Below are 23,508 nucleotides of genomic sequence, written 5' to 3' on the forward strand. Positions count from 1 at the left end.
AGTATCAGGGGCTAGCCGATGAAACAAATATATGTTTCGATTGAGGAATCACCTGTAAGGGTTTTGGTGTCGCAGGTACGAGAACTGCAGGCTGAGGAGGATTACAAACAGCGGATTTTTTACGCTTAGGGGACTCAACTTGCTGCTGAAGGCCGCTAAACTGAGTGTCAAGCGCACAGAGCTGGTCATTGATTTTACGAAAACCATTTATATTAAATTTTATAAGAATTGTCCTTCTTATCCCTTTTATTCGAAGGTAGGGTTGTTGGGTTTTAAAAAAATATCGTATTGATGATATTTGCAGTGAAAAAAATATCAATCGATAATATTAAGAAATATCACATAAAAAAATCGATATATCGATTATTTTTGATATTTTTTGTGGTCAGCTAAAATTGAAAAAAGGTTATTTGTAAATTTAAAAAAGGTTTTAATATGTGTTTTCATCCGCCATGAACTGCAAATAGGAGCTATTTTTTATTTAAAAAGTGAATTTAAAAAACAACAAATATTTATACCCACTCTCAAGCAACTTTTATTTACGTTATTTGAAATAAAAAATAACAAAATTATTAAGGACATTGTGTTCAAATATAATTATAAAAAAACTTAATATAAAAAAAAAAATTTTTTAAAACTTAATTAATTTATGGAATATGTACTAAATAATGCTAATTACCTAATTATCTTATTTAATGCTCCTAATTACTCTTAATTTCAAAACAAATCTTTCTTCAATGATTTAAAAAAACTCTTTCGGTTATATGCTGGTCTGTCATTCGACTACGGGAGTCACAGACAATACATTTAATGGCAGAAGCCAACCGTTCAGATGGAACCGTACTTCCAGGCGTGATAAGATAACTTAATGCCAATTTCTGGCTTAAGAGTGACCAAACATAAAATATCGGAAATACCAACTCAAAAATATTATTATCGACTATTTTTGCCCAAAAAATATTCCGATAATAATATTTTTTTAAGAGAAAATATATCGATATATTAATATTTTGATATATTTCCGACATCCCTATTCGAAGGTCCCCTAATTTTAGTGTCGTATTTATAGCCAAGACACTAACCACATTGCGCCTAAAAGTATACCCGCCTCACATATTTCTGTGTGCTTGATTGCGCACAATCGGATGACATTTCATCAATGCGTTCGATCGTATGGGATCGTGGTGCTTTGGAAGAACAAAAAACCTCGATGGGCCGCCAAGTGGGAGTGCGGATCCGTCTAGTCGCGCGTTTAGCGTTCAGCGCGGCGGTTGTGGGCACTTCAAATCGCGTTATGTCGGGCCCACTAGAGAAGAACAATGGCAGTGAAAACAACAATGGCAGCAACAAGGACGTCAGACTCCTACTCCTGCCCGAAAAGTCCTGCGCTGAAAAGGCACTGACGGGCCTGCCTCGCGCTCCGCTACAGAAGATTTTCATCGACGACCTGACAAAGTCGGAAAACGTCGGAGCGGGAAAAGTGCGACAGCGCGTGTGGCGGGTGCCCTGGTTTATTTTGCTGATGTGTTTTATGCAGGTTCGATTTGATGCAGTTGCTCCAGATGTCCATTATCTTTTTTGTTTTCGGATTCTGGCTGCGTGGGGAATGAGTGATGTGTGCTTTTAATTTCGAATGGAATTGAATCTTAAAATCAAATGAATGTGTCACTATAACTAGTGTTTAATTAATTTAGGCAATATATAATCGTAAAAAATAGTAATTTATTTTATAAAAATATATTCCTTATCAAAAAACGAATTTTTTTTGGGCGGAATTAAGAAACAATTTGTGCTAGTCATAAAAAAACATGATAAGCATTCACTTTAGTGCCTTTTTTTTAATACAATAACATTCCTCAAAAGTGTATGTTTATAATCCGCTTCTCAATAATACTGATTATATTTGATTTGTTTTAAGGTAAAAAGTTGTTTATTTTTTTTTGGTTTACCCGCCGTGGCCTTGTGTGAATGCTCTCATAAATTATTGAAAGGGAATTCGTATGAATTTTCATTCACTGGAAAATTTTTCAATCACCTATTTGTGTATATGGATTACTTGTTGCCGTTTTAAACGAACTTAATTGATATTTTGAATTGAAAGCATATGTTTTTGTTTTCCATCTAATCCAGTTTGTGGTAAAAAGGGTATACTCTTAAAAATCATTAACAAGTCATCATTGAATTAAGTGGAAAATTGTGCCAGTTTAAAACAAAACTATATTAATATAACAAGTACTTAAGTTTTATAGTACTATGCGGCCATAACAAAGTCCCACAAGTGTGACCCATCTAGTGGCTTACTAATTATTTGATACCTTTTTGCAATTAGGTGGAGTACAGCTTCAAAGTAATGTAGATCGGGGGACCCACTACTGGGCCCAACCCACAAGCTGGTAATTGTTATTATTGCACAATTCAATGCATTGCATTCGATTTAGCTTTATTGCCATTTTTGTCATCGATCGAATGTTGCAACTTGCAGCTCTGGCATTTGTCATATTTGGATGCGGGATGCATGTTGCACCGATTTGGTGTCGCCGCCGTGTTTTTGCGGCTGCTGTCAAGTCATGCGGCGCACACTGTGCGGCATCTCATCGAAACTAAACTCGACGCTCCACACTCAGCATTCGCACTTCTCAATTGGCCAAGTGTCGAGCGTTTGAGCGAAAGTGGCAGTCAGCTTCCATGACACTATTCAGCAGGGTTGAGTTTTGGGGCCGGCACACTGATCACTTTTGGGATTTCAACCACATCAATAATGCTGATCTGAAATAAAGCTGTCAACGGTTCTACTTTTGGGGAATCGATTCTTTTCAATTCAATTCTGAAAAAAATCGATTAAAACAATTTTAAAAATTCATAAGCTTTAAGAAAAACAAAATTCAACAACAAAACTCAGTGGTTTTTGCTGGTGAATACTAGCTTGTCCACATTTTTTGCCTTCACGGAAGCTCTGCACTTGGTCACTATACATCCACCCTGTTGAAAATCCTCCGTCAAACGTCAAGCTTTTTCCAAAAAAAAAATTTTTAAATATGTTTATATGATTACGGGTGTCAAAATATTTTAAATGAAAGTATATTTATTCTAAACAATTGGTGAAAAAAAACTAGTCACTAAATAATTATTTTAATCGTGCCTAGTAAAGGAAAAAACTTTTAGTTAAAAAAAAAATTTAGTAAAGAAAAAAAAAACTTTAATAAAAAGCGTACTTATAAAATTGTCAGCCACTGGTCACTGGTTCATCATGGCAAGATTGTTAGGGCCTAACAATTTGGTACAAGATTTCCCTTTAATTTGGAACTGTGGTGCATCTTCATACGGCACGATATCTTGCATACTTCACTGCTTGATTTGAGGGCATGGCATAAAAATAATATTCAACTTTGTTAAACCATAATTAAGTTTGAGTTTTTGCTGTACTCTCCAGAATCTTACAATACAACTGTCTTCGCAGTTTTGGGCGTTTGGGTTACAAGTATTACCAGGACTCTGGAATACATTCTAAGACCTCAAAAACATCCGGTGACTGCTATAGACTGGAGTATACCCTGAACGAAAGCTTGAATAACTAGGTTAACGATCTTCCAGAGAAGCGGATACTTTGCTTAATTATGGGAAAAGGTAGCACTGTCAAATATAGTCAAATAGTCAAATATTATGACTAATAAAAAAAGTCCTTCAGGAAGGAACTTCAAGGTATGTTGTACGAATACATATTCCCTTGAATAGATATTTATGCAGCCTAGAAATTAGTGGCACTGGCGATCAACTATTTCCTTCTAGTTCATGGGCCTTGGCTCCCTTAAGCCTATGTCCAGGTAGCCAAAGATCCATATCCGCTAGAAAATAGTGAGCCTGATTGTTTTTGGCATCGTTCAAGGTACATAAATATATGAAAGTGTTCTTAGATTCAGTTTTTCCATAGACTAAATACGATACGATAAATACTATGGCCTTTGATTTTAATTCTTACCTTTTTTTTTTGGATTTTTAGGCCTAAGAGTTTTGACTGAGAGCACTCAGTCTTGGTGTGTGTACCCCGATTTCTAACACTTCTGTCGCCCAACAGATATCTCTGCATCTGATTGTCAACGAGTGCATGCAAAGAAGACTGATTTACAAGCCCGACTGGAGTGGAGAGTACTGGCGACTGCTGACCTACATGCTGCTCCATGCCGATTCCTGGCACCTAGTTCTCAACATTTGTCTTCAGGTGAGAAACAAAAAAAATCTTTGGTTTTTTTAATAAAAAACTTTACTTTTCCTCCCCCAGTGCTTCATAGGCATCTGTCTGGAACTGGAGCAGGGTCACTGGCGTCTGGCCGTGGTCTATGCCGTGGGTGGCTTATCCGGTTCATTGGCCAACGCCTGGCTGCAACCGCATCTTTTGTTATTAGGTGCCTCCGCCGGAGTCTACGCCATGCTGGGTAGTCATGTGCCCCACCTGGTTCTGGTCAGTCAGCTGGAAACCGCAATTTAATTTCTAGATTAATTCAAACGCTGGTATGTTTTTTTCTATTAGAACTTTTCGCAGTTGTCCCATCGGTTCGCCCGCATAGCCGCCCTGCTGATTCTGTTCCTCAGCGACGTGGGCTTCACCACATTCCACTTTCGCCACAATCACAATCGCAACCCGCGTATCAGTCTGGAGGCGCATTTGGGCGGGGGCGTGGCCGGACTACTGTGCGGATTCCTTGTTTATCGGAAGATGCGCCAAAAGTTTATATACTTTTAGTCTACAAGTATTTAGTAATTAAACTAGAGTATTTTTGTATTAAACATTATGCTGGTAAATAGTTATGTTTTAAAATTAAAATGTATTGAAAATAAAGCACTTTTTGTCAACCTTAATGACCAAGAGCTCTTTAATGTTATTTAGCTGTCTTACAGTGTTCTGCAATTATTATTCATGAAAGAAGTGTTGTCTTGGAATGCTTCTATTTTTTGGTCATAGGAAATCCGTTTTTTACTTTTGGGTCAAGTACAATTTGGCTCTATAAATAAACATTTGTTTTACACCTCTTGAATGAGTAAAACATGTTTTTGTTGCCACCTAATTGGTAAAACCTAAAAGCTAATTGCTACCAATTGCTTTGCAATTACTTACTCACCAATGGGCTTTGGATAATGGAATGCCTGATTTTATTCGAAGGTAGGAATGTGAAATGTACATTTATTACCAGTGATGATTATTTGTATTGTGGACTAATTTTGTTTGAAAATTCCAGAAAAACAAGGCTAAGCTATTGAATTAATTTATTTTTAGCAGGCTGAACCAAATAAACACTCATTTTAGTTTCGGATTAAAATTATTTTATTTCATAGCTAATTTCATAGAAAATTTTTGAAATTAAATATGGATTATTAGCTTATTATTATGTTAAGTTCCTAGCCTAGTTTACGATATAAATGCATTGCTATGAATAATATTTATATTCAAGTGTTTGGCCAATGCTTTTACCTTTCTATGATACAACTTATGCTACCCCTTATTCTACGATAATGCTACGATCCGAGACTTAACCTCTACAACTTCCGGGTAATCCCCCAAGAGGACATCGGGGATTTCTAAATTAACAGTCTAGTGGGCCGCACTTGACGCCCACCTCGGTGCACTTGCATTCCAGGCACTGGCTGGACAGCTCCACGATTATCCTGCCCACCCGGTACATGCGTCCGTAAATATTGCATCCTGCCAATTTGAGTTGGCCGAGGGGGTCCTCGCCGCCCTCACCTCCGCCCCTCTCGGACCAATTTGTGGGTGTATCCTGTGGCGGGGTTGCTAATGTGGCAGCAGCAGTGGCTGTAGGCTGCCGTGTTGCATGCTGGTAATGGTGGAATTGCTGCTCGGCCTGCTCATGTTGCTGCTGCAGTGCCTCAAACTGCTGTTGTGGCTGCAATCTGTGCGGCTTCACCTCATAGCTGGCATCCATGAAGGGTAATTTGTCGAACGGTGAGTTTAAAAATGGATGAAGAGTGCTCTTCGGTGTTGTGGGTGCCTCGGTGGTGGAGGTCGTGGTTGTCGTTGTCGTTGTCGGTGTTGTTGTTTGCACTGACGATGCTGCTGGCGTAGCTCTGGTCGGTGCTGCTGTTGGTCCTGTTGCAGAAGCCGCTCCAGTTGCAGGATTTGTGCGGCGCGTGGCACTCTGGACTTTTCGTCTATTACCCGTGGTCTGTTTGTTTTTCGTTTTATTGCTGGTCTTTTTGGCAGGAACACGTGCTGTCGCTGTTGGCCGACCTGTGGTGGCCGCTGTCGGTGTGTGCCTTGTTTTAGTTGTAGATTTTGTTGGTGCCTCTGTTGTGGTTGTGGTTGTAGTTGTTGTACTTGTCTTTATTATTTCTGATGGTAGTTGCTTAAATGGCGGCACTGTGCTCCTTGTAGTGTCCTCCTTTGACAGCTGCATGCCCAGCAGCTCGTCCAAAAGCATGTCCAACTTGTTGATTTCATATTTATCCACCAGTGGAATTTCCTTTTCAATTGCAGGTTTTACCGCTGCTGCTGTGCTGCTGAAGGACGTGGCCAAGGAGGAGGAGGACGTCGAGTTGCTGACGCTGTATGTGACAGTTTCGATGCGTTCTATAACGGGCTTCTTTTTCGCTTTGTCCTCCATCAAGTCATCGAGCTTGGGGGGCGGCTCTGTGTGTATGACATCTTTAAAGGGGTCTGGAGTGGTGATTTCTGCAATAAGTGGCAGTGGTTACAAATAGTTTAAAAGTTTTTAAACAACATTTCAATAAGGTTATGAAAAAACTTGTTCATTACTTGTTTCTTCCAATTAACAGACTCCTATTCTTAAGCGTAGAATAAACTTAAGTTACTCATCTAACCCCCACCCCAATAAACCCCCGATTTTTTATTTAAAAAAATCTTTTTTAAAAATATGTATTTGGTTTCATTATTTACATGGAATAGACTTTCAGATAGACAATGGTACTTGATGGGACGGAAGTACTTGATAGTCTTGAAAACCATTTATTCTTTCTGATACAAAAATTTTTAACCTGTTTGGTTTTGAATCACAAACCTAATATACCCTTGTTTTTAAAGTGCTTCTATTTTCAAAAATGATCAAAAATAAAGATTGGTGATTGCCCTATATCTTTAAAAATAAGAGGCCAGTTCGCGTAGAAACAGACAGACGGACATGCTTACATGTATATCAAGAAGAAGTGAACCTGATCAAGAATATACCTTTTTTACTGCGTTGCACAATTTTGACCAACTTTAAGGAGTATAAAAACCATTTATAACCATAAATCACAAACTGTACAATTATCTAGGAGTTTGAATCATAAAATATAATTTAATTTAATTTTTTATCCAAACTCACCTATGGAAGATGCTGTATCATTGGCACGCGCAGCTGCAGTTGTAATATCGATTATGTGCTTCGTTATATGAAAGTTATCCAAGGGACCTTTTATCCCGCTGGAAGTGACATGCTCTTGGAGGACTTCCCCGTCAATGACAAGAGGTTCCTTGGGCATGAATCCGCCCTCGGTCTCGGTTGGCGGCAAAAAGCCACTGTGAGATGGTGGCGCCACCGGGCGATCAAAGTCAAACTTAACATAATCTGCCGTACCTTCATACTGGCCACCCACATGCACCACCGGCTCCGGAGCTGTTTCGGCCGCCGGAACTTCCACGTTGAACTTGTACTTGTAGGCTGCTTGGTCCGGCTGCGACTGGGAGTATAGAGCCACCGAGTCTTCCACTGAATCATAGCCGACCACATCCATTTTATCCGAGGCTATCTTCTGCTGGTAGAAGTTGGCGGGATAGTTATCCTTTGGCACCGTCTCGACGGCATCCGTGGGCAGGAAGGGTATTATCTTTAAGTTGGGGAGACTGGGCGGCAATGTTGGTTCCCCGTTGATCTCCAGGGGCTCGGCTTCCAAGATGGTGGGGTTCGTTTGGATGACCAAGGGTTTGGGAGTGCTTGTGATGAAGGGCTTGGGCTTTGGCTTGAATTTAGGCTTGCTGGTGGTGCGAGCGGTGGTTGTTGTGGTGCTGGGCTTGGAAGTCGTTGTGGTAGTGGTGGTGGTTGAAGAAACTATTAAAGAAATAGTTTCAGTTCTTGCTGGGGGCTTCGTGGTATGGGGTTTCACTGAAGTCGGCTTGGGAGTAGTTGGTCTTGTAGTTGAATTTTTGGGAATAGTCTTAGTTGAAGGCTTCGGAGTTGCAGGCCTTGAAGTCGCAGGTGCTGGTGTTGTGGACTTTAATATAATGGCCTGTGGAGGGGCGGGGATGGGTCTTTTGGTGGATTTTACCTTGGGCTTATTAGTGGTTTGGGGTTTTGGAGTGGTTTTGGTGGTGGTTGTACTCAACGGTCTCTTTGTGGTTGTCGTTGTTGTAGTGCTGCTCTGACTGATACTGTTGGAAGGTGTTCTGTTGGTCACTGGTTGGCCGTACTTTCTGGTCACCAGCAGCATGGGGGGAGTCACTGTCAAGTTGGCCAGCTTTGAGTTTATTCTCGTGTGAATTGGCTTCGCCGACTGTGGCAGAGGTCGGAACATGGGTGGTGCATGCTCCGTTGTTGTGGTGGTTGTACTGTTGGAAGTTCCATTCAGAGGTTCTTCGAGAATTCCAGATAGTCCATCCATGAATGCATTGAACAAGCTTGGTTCTTCTTTCGAGGGCTGATCAACACCTTCTCCAGCGGGCTTGGGCCAAATTCCAGCATTTCCCACGTGGGTTTGCTGGGCATCCGCTGGCAGTTCCCCAACCGCCATTCCTCCGTTGTCCAGTTGTTCCTCAAAGTCGTCCGCTATTCGCTTGATGTTGTTTGTGGAGGACACTAGCTCCTCCTTTGGGTTCAAGGTGGTGGTACTACTGCTCAGACCTTCCTGGTATGTTTCTGTGATGGGTCCGAGTTCCTCCTCATCGGGTCCAAGCAATATGTCCATCCAGGACAGGGTGTTTTTTGTGGTTGTCGATTGCGGCTGACTGATATCCTCCGGCTGCCCGTTCTCCGGGGTTGGACCCAGGAGAAGGTCCAGGAAACTCACGGTGGAGGTGCTGGTCACCTCATCACTGGCCTCCGTACGCATCATAGGAGGAGCCACTGTGGTTTTTATGCCAACGAGATCCAAGTTGTTGGCCAACATTTTGTTGTTGTTTCCGTCTATAAATTCCAGGCCTTCGCGAATGGTGTCCAGAATACTCTTCTCACTGCTGGCTTCGAGGGGATCGCCCTGGGGTGTCTTGGTGGGATGACGATCATGGGGGTATCTCTCGGCCATGGCATTCTGGGGAATTATGGCCGACTCCTGCACTTCCGGCTGCTCGTCGTCCTCCTTGCCGAAGAGCATATTGTACAGGTTGAACTGGCGGGAGTTGTGCGATCGGCGGTAGTTCCGCTGGCTGCCGCAGTCGTAGCTGGAAGGGCAACACTGCCCCTTTGGCACCACCGGAATGCAGTTCTTCAACGCCGGGGAGCATTTCTTCGGGGCGCAACGCCGCGTTCCACGGATGCAGAAGCAGATGTCGCAAGGCCTGTCGGAATCGGACCGCATCTTCTGACCCTCGGCGTAGAACTGAGATCCCACCGTGCAGCCCCGATTGCGTTGCAGGCGCTGGGACATTCGCTGGAAGTGCTTGTTCGAGGTCTTCCTGTAGCGCATTTCCTGCGAGGACTTGCCGGAGGTTTTGCTGCTGCAGTCGTACCTCACTGGGCAGCAGGTGGAGTCCACGAAGATCGGCTTGCAGCCCTGCACTGGCAGCATGCACTTTGGTTTCACGCACTTTTCTGTGCCGCCTGGAAGGTAAAGAAGAAGTAGTTCAAAACAATTATTCATATAATCCTTTTTTAGGAACTTGCCTATGCAATAACAGTAGCTGCATAAATTGGATGACGACATAGCAGATCCTGACTTGTAGACCGTTCCATTCTTTACACATACTAATGAGAACAAAGTTAAAAAAAAAATGTTCCAAATAGTTTATTCCTTAAGACATACCAAACAGATCCGTGTCCGAATCGTCGGACCTCCGTTGCAGCATGTTGTCGTTCACCACCCTGTCGATGGACTCCCGTTCGTAGTGGTCCAAGTAGGCTATGATGCGGCGTTTGGTGGGTATCTTGTAGAACGCATCCAGGCGCGCGCAAGAGAGGTACGGGCAGCAGGTGCTTTTCTTTTGGACCACGACGCAGCCCCTGGGCGGGGGCATCGGCATTTCGGGGCAGACCTTGAGCCGACAGACGAGGGTCTTTCGGTTACATTGGCAGTTCAGGCACTTCTCCATGCTTGGCACCACCGATTTGTCCGCAAACCAAGTGCCATTATGGTGACATCCTAAGAGTGAAATATAAAAACATACGCAGTCATAAAGTGAGCTTTTAAAATAGAACTACGACTAATATCATGTTCACAAAACTTTTATTTTTTTGAAAATATTTTTAAACATGCAAAACCTTTGGACGCAGTGCAATATTAATGAACACCATAATTTTAGAACCAACTAGAAATTTAATATTGCAAAGGAAAGACTGAAGTCCTCACGAGTCCCATGAGGGGCCCTTCGTCCGATTGCCTTCAAACGCAAGAAAATATTGCTGTTTCTTCAGCGACTTGACATCAGTGTGTGGCAACTCCATGGGAACCACGGGCTCTGGCTCGCGAACTGCTCCCTTCGGAGGTTGTATCAGTTTAGGCAACGGCAAGGCCGAGGGGCTAAGTGGCCAAAATCCCCAACGGTCCAGGGCAAGGGTCTGGAAGGGCGGTGTGCAGAGATGCTGAGGGCCATTCAGTCCAGAAGCCGGCATGTTCACCACCCTGCCTTCGGGCTTCATCTGCGGCTTGCAGGCGCCGTCCTGGCATGGCATCGGGCGATGCAGAGGACCCATTGAACCTTGGGCAGGACTCCGCTGCTGCCCCAGCTTGAGAATGAGCTGCTGAGGCCACATGCTGGTCGCTTGGAATGCTAATTAAATTGCGGCAACTGAAATTGCCGATTCCTTGGGCTCAGTAGTTTTGTAGTTGGTAGGTTTTTTTGGAGCAATGTGTTTAAAGCGGCCCTGAGTCTGGTCTATGCTGCGCCTTCAAATATTAGGTGGACAGTTAGACCAGAGTCTACTTGTGACTTGATATTCATAAAATACTTTGTTTAACAGGCTCTAAAATAGTTTCTACCTAATTACAAGCTCAAATAATACAATTATAAAGTGTTTTATAGATGTTTCGGTAAACCCGATGAGAATCATGCAGTTTTGTGGTTATTTATGAAGCTATCGATGCACCGTCTTCAGTCTCTTTTCTGTCAGACGATTATTCGGTACAGCCTATGAATGCTCCATCTTAAATCGATCTCGAATTCTCCAATTTATCCGCTACTTTTCTGACGCGTCTGCGCTCACCCAATGCCACACATTTCACAGGCTTTATCCGCCGGCCCGCTATTCCCAGCCCCAACCCTCGGCACTCACCTGTATTCGGTGTGATAAATGCATCCAGCTGTGCGGGCCATAGAAGAAGTACGGCCGCCGATAATATGCTGACTAAGCGCAGCGTCATCTTGGGTCGTCAGTGGGTTTTGCGTCGAGTTTGGAGTTCAGCTCAGTTCGTTCCCGTTGCAGAGGCCCAGAGCATGAATAATGCAACAGAGCCGCCTCGGACTTGGCTTGGGCTCCGACCTAGGTCCCCTCCTCGTCTGTGTCTTTGTGCTTGCAGATGCGGCAGGGCAGTGCTCCAACCTGTCTGCCAGAGTCCAGCTCCCAGCTTGCAGCTTCGAGTCTAATGCTCAGAATGTGTGTCACGCAGCGGCAGCAACTTTCGAATGACAGAAAACGGCGACGGTGCGCATGCTCGCTGGCCGGAGTCGGAGAGCAAATTAAACCGGGCGGGAAATTACCCGCACAACTGCCGGAGCATTTCCACAGGTCGTCGTCGCTTCAGTGCCAAAGTTCTGCCACACTTTTAATGAACCATATACTCTCTTAAGCGGCGGTACACGAAGGAATTTGTTGGCTTCGCAGCTGTGGCTGTGGCTGTAAAAAATGAAACAGAACATTAGAGAGGAGCAAAAAACGTCCGTCATTAGTTGTTCAACGTTGGATAATCTTGGCCAAGCTATGCAATAAGTAGCTTGGGTAAACAAACACCTTCATTTTAATAAACTAGAGATGATGCTGGGCCTAAGAAGTATGTTGTAAACACCAGTAGAAGCTCATAGTCTCACATGTTGGCCAACATCCGAGAGTAAGAGGGCTAATGTTAAATGAAGGGTAAGGCTCATTCATAAATAAGTGGCTTAATGAAAATACTCTAGCTTTTATTGAAACCCTATTCCTTAATCTTTTAATCCTATATTAATCAAGCTCTCAATAATCTTTCTCCCTAATACCCAACTACAACTCAGAGACCTCTTGATTTACATTTAAGACTTTCTTTTGAAACCCCTTCAGGTTTCAAAATAAGGTATTTCACATTTGTTTGTCCGAATCAATGCGTTTCCAATTCTTGGCATAGTTTCTCGCGCGACTGCTGCCAAAATCTATCAATAAACCCACAAATAAGGAGCCCATACAACTCGGCCACACCACACCGCAGTCATAAATAATATCCATCAAAAAAAAGAAATGGAAAGAAACGAACTGGTCTGGCGGAGTGGAGTTCTGACCAACACAGACACTTCGCACTCCGCGAAAATTCAACATGCAAACGCAACAACTGGAAAACAGGCAAACAAACATGAAAATCAAATAAAGCCAGTGAATGGCGGTCATTGCCAGCGAAAAGGCAGTCGACTGGCAGACTTCTAGCCACCACAGAGTCCAAGAATCTTCTCCGGTCCGATGGCTATCACACAGCAACAAGCTAACAACAAACCACTAACAAACCAACAACTATGTTGGCCGTGGCCCATGGACGTCTCCGAGCAGGCTAACACAGCCACTTTCATTAAGAACGTGATTAGCAGCGAAAACTCAGTGGCACGCAAATGGAAAAGCAGTGTGCTATGAGACCAGAATATGTTTGGTTCTGAACTTACGAAAATTTAGATACTCTTTGAGGAAGTCCTTAGTGAACTCTAAAGGAAAATTGTCTAATTTAATTCTTAAACATGGGGGTTAGTAAAATTATTTTATTTTCTGCTACATCTGTATTAAAAACTTATAGGTTAAAAAAACCTTTCATAAAATATTCAAAATGTTCTTCAAAATATTGAAGGAGAATCTGGAAGAACATGAACCTCGAACCGATCTACGGAAGAGCAGAAACCCGAATGCCTGCCAATTTTTCGCTTAATTGGGGCTCTTTTTTTGCATACTGGCCTGGCCAAGTTGGTTTTTTTTTTTTGCAATTCTTCTGGCCTTGCAGAGCTTAGTCGCAGTTGGTTCTCATGACAACTTTTAATCAAGTCATTATCTGTGTGTCAGGCCGGAGAAGATCTATGCTGGCGGAACTTTCTCGAGACACGAAAAAGCAGAAGTCACAAAATAAAAGCCAGCCCGAACCGAACGGAATTTCAGTTTCACACAATAAATCAGCTGCAGTTGACTTTTATTTTGTTGTGGATCGGTCTGCCTTTTAATTGAAGCCCAGTCGGCTCATTTGCATGCCAGCGTCGTGTACTTGGCCATGAAAATGGAGGCTAGAACGCTGAAATTGCCGGCTGCTGGTGTGATGGGGCTTTTCTCTTTCGCCGCGCAAGTTGGCCTAGGCCCTAGGGCCTGGAATTGAAGCCTCAGCTGCTTTCGGTGAAAACCCAAAGCCGAGTTAATTACACATTTTTCAAAAGCGATTTGCATCTGGGCCGGGCCAACATAATTCCATAATTTTCGCTGAGCAAATCCAGCCTGCCACGCACTCGCAGATACAATCGAGAATCTTTGAGAGAATGCCCTCACATTCGGAACGTGTGTACGCTTCATAAATAAATTACAGTGTAATTATAAGCAAAGACAAAACGAAGCCGAGCCGAGCCGCGACCAAAAGAAAGCGAGGCTGTGGGAGCAAATGCCACTCAGGTGTCCAAGAACACCGTAATGAGGCCAAGCAATTACGCCCAGACAACTTTATTTATATATTATTTCTTCTGGCCGACCTGGCCATACACTGGGCGAAATTAATCAAGTCATTTGTTCGGGGGCCTGGGGCTGCCAGCGAAAGTGTGGAGATTAAAAGCGCCCGATTGCTCGATTAGTTAATCACAATGAAGAGTTAGTTTGCTGGTTTCATCAACCCAGATTCGCGAAGAAATTAAAAGTTTGGGGTTTTCGGTTTCATTAGCCCGGTTCGAGGTGTTTGTTAAGAAGAATGGAATTTAAGAAGAAATCATATTATAGAACTGGAAAGGTGAACAAAATCTGTAAAGGTATCTCTTGTTTAAACTCCAAGAGTCTGTGTTTACAACTTCATTCAAGCGATACACATGTTCGCCCAAAGAAATCAACCCAATTAACTAGTTTGGCCGTGCCACTTGGCGGACAATAAATTCGATTTGAGCCAAAATAGAGCTCGGAATCGAACTTAAGCCGTGACATCGATTCGACAACAATGAATATGAGTATTGGGTATTGGGCATTCGTATCTGATAGATACTTTGCCTGCCACTACGACTGCGGCTCTTGACACAGTAGCAACGCCCCACTGACAGATTTATTTATCTGGCTTTTGGGGTGGAGATGGAGAGCACTCCCGCCATATTTGGACGTTGATTTGTGAAAGGCGAAAAGCAAAAGCAGGCTCAAGTGCAATATTTCGCGGTGGGCAATGGTTTGTTTTGGTTTCCCCACTTTTTGCTGGCTTTTGGTTCGTGGCTACTGGGCATATTTCTGGGCGCATTCTAACTTATAATTTGTAACAACTTTCACCGAGCAATCGAGGCAGCACAGCTAGCACTTGAGATTATGTAAATCCCGCTCGGGCAGAAAACCTAATAACAATGCTCCACGGAAAGAGAAAGACTGCACCCCAGATCTAGATCTGGGCCCATTTTCACTTTTGCAAATTGTCTAAGAACACGGAACATGAATGCATATCGAAGTAAGTCCGAGTCAATAAGCGATCATTGATGATTGAAACGTGAGCACGATTACACTGCTCACCAGCATACATATTTCTTTATGATCTTGCGATACATACTGTGTGTTTTAACTGTTCGTAGATGGTCATAATTTCTGAATAAGTTTTATTGCTTTAATAGCCATATTTGCGTATGATTTCGGCTGTGAGTGTAGTGAAATTTGTGTCATATAATGGAAGAAATGCCAACACGCTTCTACTTGAGTTTCTTAGCAGGAAAATAAATTTGGCAATACCCGAGCAATTGAAACAATTCCAGCTTGAAGCACATGCCAAGCTTCTTGTCTCAAAGAGGCAAACAAAGCCAAAGCGAGGAAAAAACTGACTTACGGACTGTCAGAGCCATCAGCATGTGTGGCTCATTAAATATGCTGCGAACACACAACAAGTACAACGCAAAAAATCAGCCAGAAAGCAGACGGGAACGGAGAAGTTTAAACAATTTCCATGTCCAACTCTATTGGACTGAGGGAATACTGAAAAAAACGGATTCCTATTCTATAGGAATCCATTGAATATCAAATCATGTTGATTCTAAATTTTCGGCTATAAAACTATTAGAAATTGTTCATAAAGAAATAATTATGATAAGGTAGGGAAGATTATTAAACAATTATAGTAAAAAAATACTTTATTGATCTTTCCTATCATTGAAATCTCGATACATTTATACTAACCTCCCTTTCAAGTATTTAATAAATCTCAAACTATGAGATATTACAATACCAAATTCCTAGTTCTTACCCTATACCATTATTTCTTGCACTATTTTTCTCTGGTGTACCCATCTCTCTCGTTCTGGCTGCAGACAAATGCCTGTCATTTAGTGGACGTCAAACATGTTCGACCTGGCCCCCTGATCCACCTGGGCCCCCTGCCTGCCCCTTTGGGCCAAGTCAGCGATCAACAATCTGGAGGAGCTCCAGAGTCTTCCGCCCGACACCCTCCTGCTCAGCAGCCATTGGGCCCGCGAGGGCTCAATAAATGGGCGTCGTTTATGCACCTCATCATCAGCGATTGCACAGATCGCGGTTTTTGTTTTTTATTCATTCACCTGGACGTGGTTGTTCTTGTTGGTTGTGGCGGCTGTTCGGCCAAGCGGAAGTTGTTAAATGAAAGGCAGAATCGAGCACGGAATGGGAAGAGGTGTTGGTGCGGAGAGGAAACTCTCGAAGTTCTTCCTTAGGTTTGGTTCTGAGAGGCGGAGATGTCGTGTAGGGATTCCAGGAACTTTAGGGAGTGATAGTAAGAGTAACATTCATTTTGAAGTCTAGTCCTTACTGAACACAAATTGATGTATACACCCATCTGGCATATGATCCTTTTACCCTTTGGTCCCCCTGCTTATCTACTAATTAAAAGTAATGGAATTCGTTTCGCCCGTTTGGCCAAGGTAACAGTTAACTTGCTAATTAGGTCGCCCAGAAAGAGCTCAGCCCTCATCTTGTCAAAACCCAATATAGATAACCAACCATGGTTTCGGTGAAAGTCAAGTCAGCTCGTCTCCCGACATCTCCTTCCCTCTAATGAAACTAGAACAAACTGCACGATTGCGGCTATGGCAGCCCAAAAAGACTTCTCTAAAACTGGGAAAGGTTTCTGTGTCGTCCAGCTAGCACCTTTCACGAAAACCAGAGCCATCATCGAGCCCCACCAGAAAATCGCTCCAAACAATGGACCGTCGAATCGAACTGAACGTTCGTAATACTTTGAGTACTTATTGGCAAATTGATGTCGCATTTGGTTCCATTTTGATTTAATGCTATTTTCGTGATTCGCCCAGAACCGCATAATAAAATTGTCAACATGACAGGCTGCGATTAATATAGACCTTTATTTGTAATGCATAAATCATGCGGTCTTGAAGAACGTGCACTTTTCCCCAGCACTATTATTCCCACAACTTAATGATGCGATTCCTGGGGCGAAATTATGAGAGCTATTTGATAGTGGTGGGATTTAAAAAGAGTTCTTTAAGTTGGAAAGTTCTAATAATATAAAAATAAATAATCAAATAATCAGAATATTATACACATGTTTTTCAATATTTTGTTTTCTAGATCTATTTTCTATTTTAGGATTTCAAGTTCCTACATGGTTGAGCTGTACGACCATCTCTAACGCAAAGCCAACGACCCAGCCGAGTTTGTGGCAAACTTGTTCTGACTATTGTTACAATTGGTGATTCCTTTCTTTTTTTGCTTTCTAGCGCTGTAAGACAATGCACCATAAAACTGCAGTGGAAGCCGAGGGAGACCTGATCTCTGTTTTCCTTGGTCGGTTCCCACTCCACCCATTTCCATTTCAGTTGCCATGCAAATTTCAGTCTTGTGTTGTTTTTTCTGTCTCGAATGTTTTCCTCTTTCCGGGCACATTTGTCAAGGTGTCTTGTAAACAAGGCAGCAGGCTAAGGCACCCCAAGAACCAAATATACTTCTATAAACAAAGAACCAAGCACCGTTAGATCAGATGCAGACAGAGTGCTTATATAACGCATCGCGCCAGCCGAATTTGTATGTTTTATTGGTCACTTTGGTTGCCTCAACTCTTTAGGCCATAAATGGTAGTGACAAAAGTCGGAATTTATGGTCTGCTGACAGTTCTGATAAATAGCCCAGGGCCCGTCTTGGATTTGTGGAAGAGCTGCCCAGTGCAGCAGGTGGGAGAAGAGCTAAAAGAGCCATAAAAAGTTTTATCTTCGGGTCGGGTCTGTTCCCGCAGCATTTTGGGGTGGGGAGCCTCTGCTTAATTAGCAGGGAATGAATGGCTTTTAGAATTCCTCCTCGCAAAGTTTTGTAGCCGCCAGCGGGTTTGGGGAAACAGAAGCTGCGGAAAATTCAGGACCTTTCAAATCGAACTGACGTAGAGTTATTTTTTACAACTTTACCTCCCTCAATAGACCTCTCTTTATAGAATTTATGAGTAGAAGGCTTAGTGTCTAGGAAAACAATCTTGAAAAGTTAGTATTTCTTCAAGTGCACAACTCTTGGCCTGCCCGGTTAGTGGGCTCAAAAATACAAAAACGCGACTCTCCTCATATGGCCAGTCCCCGAAGATAGTGGTTGCAGTTGGCTTGCTTTTTTCGCCGCTTTAGTTATGTGTGCACTCTTTTCAGCTGGTTGCCGTTTTCAATATCAGATTACGTGCGGGATGTCTTTTGTTGTTGTTTGGGGCACTCCTTTAGTGCTGGCTGGAGGCAGAGTTGAGCACTTTTCGGCATATCAGATGTTGCTAATGTGGCTCCGCTAACTATGGCCGGAGTCCAGCGCTTCCACTTGAAAGGCGAGCTTAGATACAAGATACCAGATACTTTTTTCGACCTTGAGATAAGCGGACAAAGCTCGGCTCCTGGGGCAGATACTCGAATCTGAGCCACGCCCCGATATGCAAGATTATCAAAATAATGCAGTGAGACGTCTAAAGCCATCCCGGAAATGTATTTGATATCCGAAGAGTTAGAACTACTGTGTCTAACTACCTATACTAAGAGATTTTACCCTTTTGAATTCCACCTAAAAGGTAAAGTCTAATTTCTATATTGTTTGAAAATTTTAAATTTTCAAATTAGAAACTTTTATATATGATCATTTACTTTCTTTTTTTTGCAATATAACCAACTTTGTTAATCAAAATTAGCATCACCGGCTAGATATCTCATCAATGGTCTTGATTGGAGAATTTACTGTTTCTGATTTCTTGTCTCAAGACAGCTTTCTTCTCAGAACTCTTAGTTGCTCAGGGGATGCTGGATAATTGGGTCAAAAAAGAAGTAAGTAAAGTAAGCATGACATTAGGTTTCCTTTCCTATAGAACCAAATTGAAAATCTTACGTTAAGCTAATGAAGATTTCTTCCCGCCTTCGGGGTAAGCCTGGTGTATGTTCCCCATCATAGCCACCCAGTAGGTTTTTCAATTGCTGGCAATTAGCAAATTCTCTTTGAGTCACTTTAATGGACGTCTAACGTACAATGTCGTCTCAGCCCGGAGTTTTATAGCTTCCGCTTGGCATTATCAAATATTATTGGTGTTGCTCTTGGATGCCTATGGCCTATGGTTTCATCATCGTCCTCCTCTTCTCTGGTTTGCAATTGCATGTCGTCACGTCAAGTTGAGTGGAGAAAAAACCCTTGGCCGTCTAATGATGATCATTAGGAGCGGTACTGTAATCACACAGAAGCTAAACCCTAAGCCAGGTTCCCTGTCTGCTCCGGCCTCTTGCCAGCTTCTTCTTACGTTTTGTCAACATGGAACGGTAATTTCTTAAACAAAAAAAATATGAACGGCAGCAGCAGCTGTGAAGCTGAGATTGCTTTGAAAGTTTAAACACAGAAAATAAAATTTGAACAGCTTCTGGCCATAATATACTTTTTGGGAAAGACAGCGATTTCTTGTCAGTATCATGCCTTGTATATTTGGAAATATCACATTCAGTTTTTGAATATTTTTATTTAAAAACTTTAAAAGTTAGATTTCAGTGTAAATGTCTCCAATGCAACCTAGATTTGTTCCCTTTCCTTTCGGGTCCCTCGATATCTATCCAGTTCGTATTGCGTTTTTGCCGCCATGCGACCATTGTAACGGTTTTGATTAGTCTTAGGAAGTCGCCCAAGTTTTGTCGTTGTCGTCGTCGCCGCCTGGGCTCATCTTCCCCATTGATCCCCTCTATAGCCCCCTCCCCGGGTTCTATAGGTCCCGCTGATGAGACTTTTTTCTTGGACTGTTTGTTGTTGCTGCTGGCGTTTTAACAGTAAATGGTTAGTTTACATCATTAGCATGCCGTTTTCAGATGCTTCTTCCCATTCGACTAATAAATAAGCAATTTCGTGCCAGCTTTTTGCCGCTGTCGCCGAGTATGGCATTAATTGGTGAGCGCACGATGGTAAGTATCATTTAATTTGCCCAGAATCAGAAGGAAAGAATGCGTATATTTTTATCTTTTATTCGAAAGAAAATTTTGTGAAGAACTATCACAAGTTCTATTCGTAATATTTAGTAATAGCTTCACTCATTTTCCAAGAAATGAATTTAATCGGAGATTTTCTCAATTCCCCAGTGATTACCCGGGGTTTAACGCACAGGCCGCAAGTTCGTTGCCTGAGTCTTTTGTTTGTGTTTCTGCTAGAATGCCTGCACTGAAGCATGGGCTTTGGGCTCTGTGGCGGCTGCGTCTATTATTTATTTATCTGGCCACCAAGTCGGTGGGTTCTATTAACAATGTAAACAATACCGTTAACACGACACGTTAGGCAGCGCTTTTGGCAGAGTTGGCGAAACAGATAAACGGAATGTGCCGCAAGAATTTGCCAAGTTTCGCGGGCCAGAAGAAGGAGGCCCACGACGACTTGCCAACTGCATATTTTAGCCGTATCCCCCCTCCCGTCCCGAACCACAGCAATGCATCAAAGAATTGAACAACAAGAACAGCTACGTACGTAAAAAAGCGTGAAAAAGAGGCGACAAGAAAAACGGTTGGAGGAAAACACTTATTAAATTTTAGCATGCCCAAGAGGGCGGGAAGGGAGGTGCGGAAGAAAGCACCGCAAGAACGACCGCGTCCAGGTTGGCTCCGCGAAGAATTTCCCCGGTTCCCCCCAAGTTCACATACCTGTTCGAGGTGAGGCTTCCTTTTATCCACTGTGAGATTTCAATTGCGCGGCACCATAACAAAAATATGAACAATTTGTGTGTTTGTCTTACAGCACTATTATTGTTCTTTTTGTGCGCTTGTTTGTTTGTTTATGATTGCACTTCACCTCCACTCAAGGGCTCACTGATCCTTAACCGCAAGAAGAGTCTGCCGTGAAGAGTCTATTTCTTGGGACTTTTTGGAATTAAGTTCTACGATAGTTGTGGTCCGATTCTCGTTCTGAACGCGTCGCGAGCACTTCTTCGACTTGTCGGGTTCTTCGCTGGGGCTTTTCGTGCTATTTATCCGAGCGGCCAGTACGATCTTATTCGTTATCCACTTACCCGGTTCGTACATGCGTTACCGGTTGGGAGAGCAGCGACTCTCTCCAAGAAAAGCGTTCGGAAGAAAGTTGTCTGCATACGGGATTCTGTTTGGGGCCCAACTGGGGGCCCGCCAAACATTCTCGTCCGAAAGCTGCAGCCGAGCCGATTCTCCCAATTCTCCCAAGAGAGTGCCCAAGAGAAGAGTGTCCGGCTTGAAGGGAGATTCCATTAATTACCGGTTGGTGCTGCTGATAAGCATGCAGTGTCGCTTGTCCGCTGTTTGTTCGCCAATTAAAAATTAGATTTCGTTGATTTCGAGAAATGTAGATATTCCAGATAGCCGATCGAGGATCCAAGATGCCAACGATCTGAAGAAACGAGATAATCAAAGTATTTGAAGATGGGGCTGCTCAGAACCTCAGATCGGAAACCCATTACTCGCCGCTTACTCATCGCATTTTATTGCCAATTTGATATACATTTCTCTTACCAATTATAAAATCGTTTTCAATTTCCCAACCACAGATCTTGGGCAAGATGAAATAAAATAAAATATGTGGGCATGTCTGGGCCACAGAGCTCATACTGCAGAGACCCTCATTCCAATGCCGACGCCAATAAAGCCCCCAAGTAAACAATTCCAGGCATTACTCCATTACTCATAATGGCGCAGCCGAATGTCGCGGCTGCAGCCTCTCCTCCTCGCTCGGCCAATGGGCCTGGCAGAGGGGTGGAGGACAAAGGGTCCTCTGGAGCCCCGGAGTTCTGGAGTCGAAGGAGCACCCGCCCATGTTGTTGCATAAATCTGTTCGATTCATAACACACGAAGATGGCAAAGGTATCTGGCCTTGTCCCGACTTTATTTCTAATCAGTGATGGCACCGTGAGATACATGTTGGTTAAGATACTTCGATATTGACTAATAATCATATTATGTTTAATGTTAAGATTTAAGATTTGAAGATATTATTGAGATCTTAAAGTCCCACCACTAGACCCCCTTTTGGTGCCTTTATCAGGACTGTCTTCATCGATCGCGGCGAAGATTCTGTCCGTCCGTACGGCCTTCCGTCTCTTGTTCTGAAGCCTGTTCTGGCCAGATCGCCCAGCTTATTCCCGTTGAGTCGTCGCTTTGTCTTCGCTCCTGGCACCGTCTTAAAGGTTCAGGGCGGGCCCCGCCGAACGAATAAAAACAAAATAATATAGAATGAAATATTTATCGCCATTAGAGCCTGATTAGCTGCGGGCGTGCTCGAGCCACGTTCTAGCTTCGTTATTGGCCAACTTCCCACTTCCCCTCTGCGAGGTTCCCGGTGCGGAGCTGTTTCGGGACTTAATAAGCTTTTCTGGTGTGACTGTGATGGGAAATTGATATGTCCATTCAATTATGCTGTAGTGTAGTCGTGTCAATAAACTGATTCTGATCGTGTCCGGCAACAAGCTGACCAATTAGTTTTCCAACAAGACCTGCCCGATCAGAGTGAGCGAAATGGCTACGGATGAGGCTATTTTTGGGGGAGTGACTGTAGAAAATTAATGAAATGAAAACAAGAGGTGCTGACGGTGTTGAGGTGCCAAAATAATCCAAAATTAAAACAAAAAGTCATCTTATTTGATGTGCTAGGTGAACTTGAGAATCTATTCTAACAACTGTTTAAAGAAAAGGGAAATGTGAGATGAAAGTTTCAAAGGTGTATATTCCGATTATAAACATTTTTTTTTATTTGATCTAAAACAGCTTCAAAAATATGCCAATTCTTAGGAAATGTTCCCTCTGCTTATCTGCTTATACGCAAAAGTCTTCTAATAGCCAATACAACAACCATTCGAATAGCTTTACCATTCGAGTTAGTCAAGTTTCAAACACCAATAGCAAAGCAGTATGCACTGCTTACCGATTTCTAATGTTTCGAAATTCCAATCGAACAAAACCCAACAGAAAAGTTCAAACAAAAAATTTTAAAACATGTTGCAATTTTTACCTACAAATTTTAATGCGTATTTATTTCTTAATAGTAAAATGAATATTTAATAAATATTATTTATTGTTTATTACTTATTTCAAGGAACGTCGACAGTTCAATTAGGGGGAGGCTGAGGAAGTTTCCGAAAATAAGACATTAGATGTTCGAATTTAATATTATTAATTTTATTTATAACCATTTTCCCATTATTATTATTTTTTTGTAGTAAATCCGTTTGCTTTCTTTTTGTTTTTCCTTGGACTTTTCACGCTTGTCGCTTATTTTTATGCGGAAAACTTTTCAATTCTTGCAATTGCAACAAAAGTTGTTGCAGCTTGGGTCTGTACTTGTGCACTCATCCTCAACCTGCCCAATTTTTTTGGCGACTTTTGTTTAAATTATGCATACAGAAGTGTCGCAGCCACTTAGAGCCAGAATAGGGCGCCGACAAGGGCTTGGGGCTGGGCTCGGGTCAGGGATGGGAGTGTTGGATCGGTGCGGACTTGGAAAATTTTGCCAGCGCTTGGCCAGTCGCTGTGGATTTTCCGCATGAGCAATACTT

General features: G+C 42.8%; 2 protein-coding genes across 3 annotated transcripts; one reads left to right on the plus strand and one right to left on the minus strand.

Moving 5' to 3' along the window:
- The first annotated feature begins 1,234 nt into the window (after positions 1-1,234).
- On the plus strand, positions 1,235-4,817 carry rho-6 (rhomboid 6). Its single transcript, XM_017244211.3, has 4 exons — positions 1,235-1,537; positions 4,073-4,216; positions 4,277-4,456; positions 4,526-4,817. Exons 1-4 carry the CDS (start codon positions 1,295-1,297, stop codon positions 4,736-4,738), a joined length of 780 nt encoding a protein of 259 aa, XP_017099700.1. The 5' UTR covers positions 1,235-1,294; the 3' UTR covers positions 4,739-4,817.
- A 493-nt stretch (positions 4,818-5,310) lies between these two features.
- Positions 5,311-20,916, minus strand: LOC108127377 (mucin-2). 2 transcript variants are annotated; one of them, XM_017244429.3, is made up of 6 exons: positions 20,636-20,916; positions 11,430-11,984; positions 9,964-10,299; positions 9,825-9,905; positions 7,335-9,761; positions 5,311-6,682 (listed from the first exon to the last, which is right to left on the minus strand). In XM_017244429.3, the coding sequence occupies exons 2-6, from the start codon at positions 11,515-11,517 to the stop codon at positions 5,577-5,579; spliced, it is 4,038 nt and encodes a 1,345-aa protein (XP_017099918.2). In that variant the 5' UTR covers positions 11,518-11,984; positions 20,636-20,916; the 3' UTR covers positions 5,311-5,576. The 2 variants fall into 2 exon arrangements, with proteins under 2 accessions (XP_017099918.2, XP_043069751.1); XM_043213816.2 differs by having other exon boundaries at positions 11,430-11,990.
- Between the last annotated feature and the right edge of the window lie 2,592 nt (positions 20,917-23,508).

This window comes from Drosophila bipectinata, chromosome 2L (genome assembly GCF_030179905.1).
Source record: "Drosophila bipectinata strain 14024-0381.07 chromosome 2L, DbipHiC1v2, whole genome shotgun sequence".
In the NCBI taxonomy this organism is placed as follows: Eukaryota; Metazoa; Arthropoda; class Insecta; order Diptera; family Drosophilidae; genus Drosophila; species Drosophila bipectinata.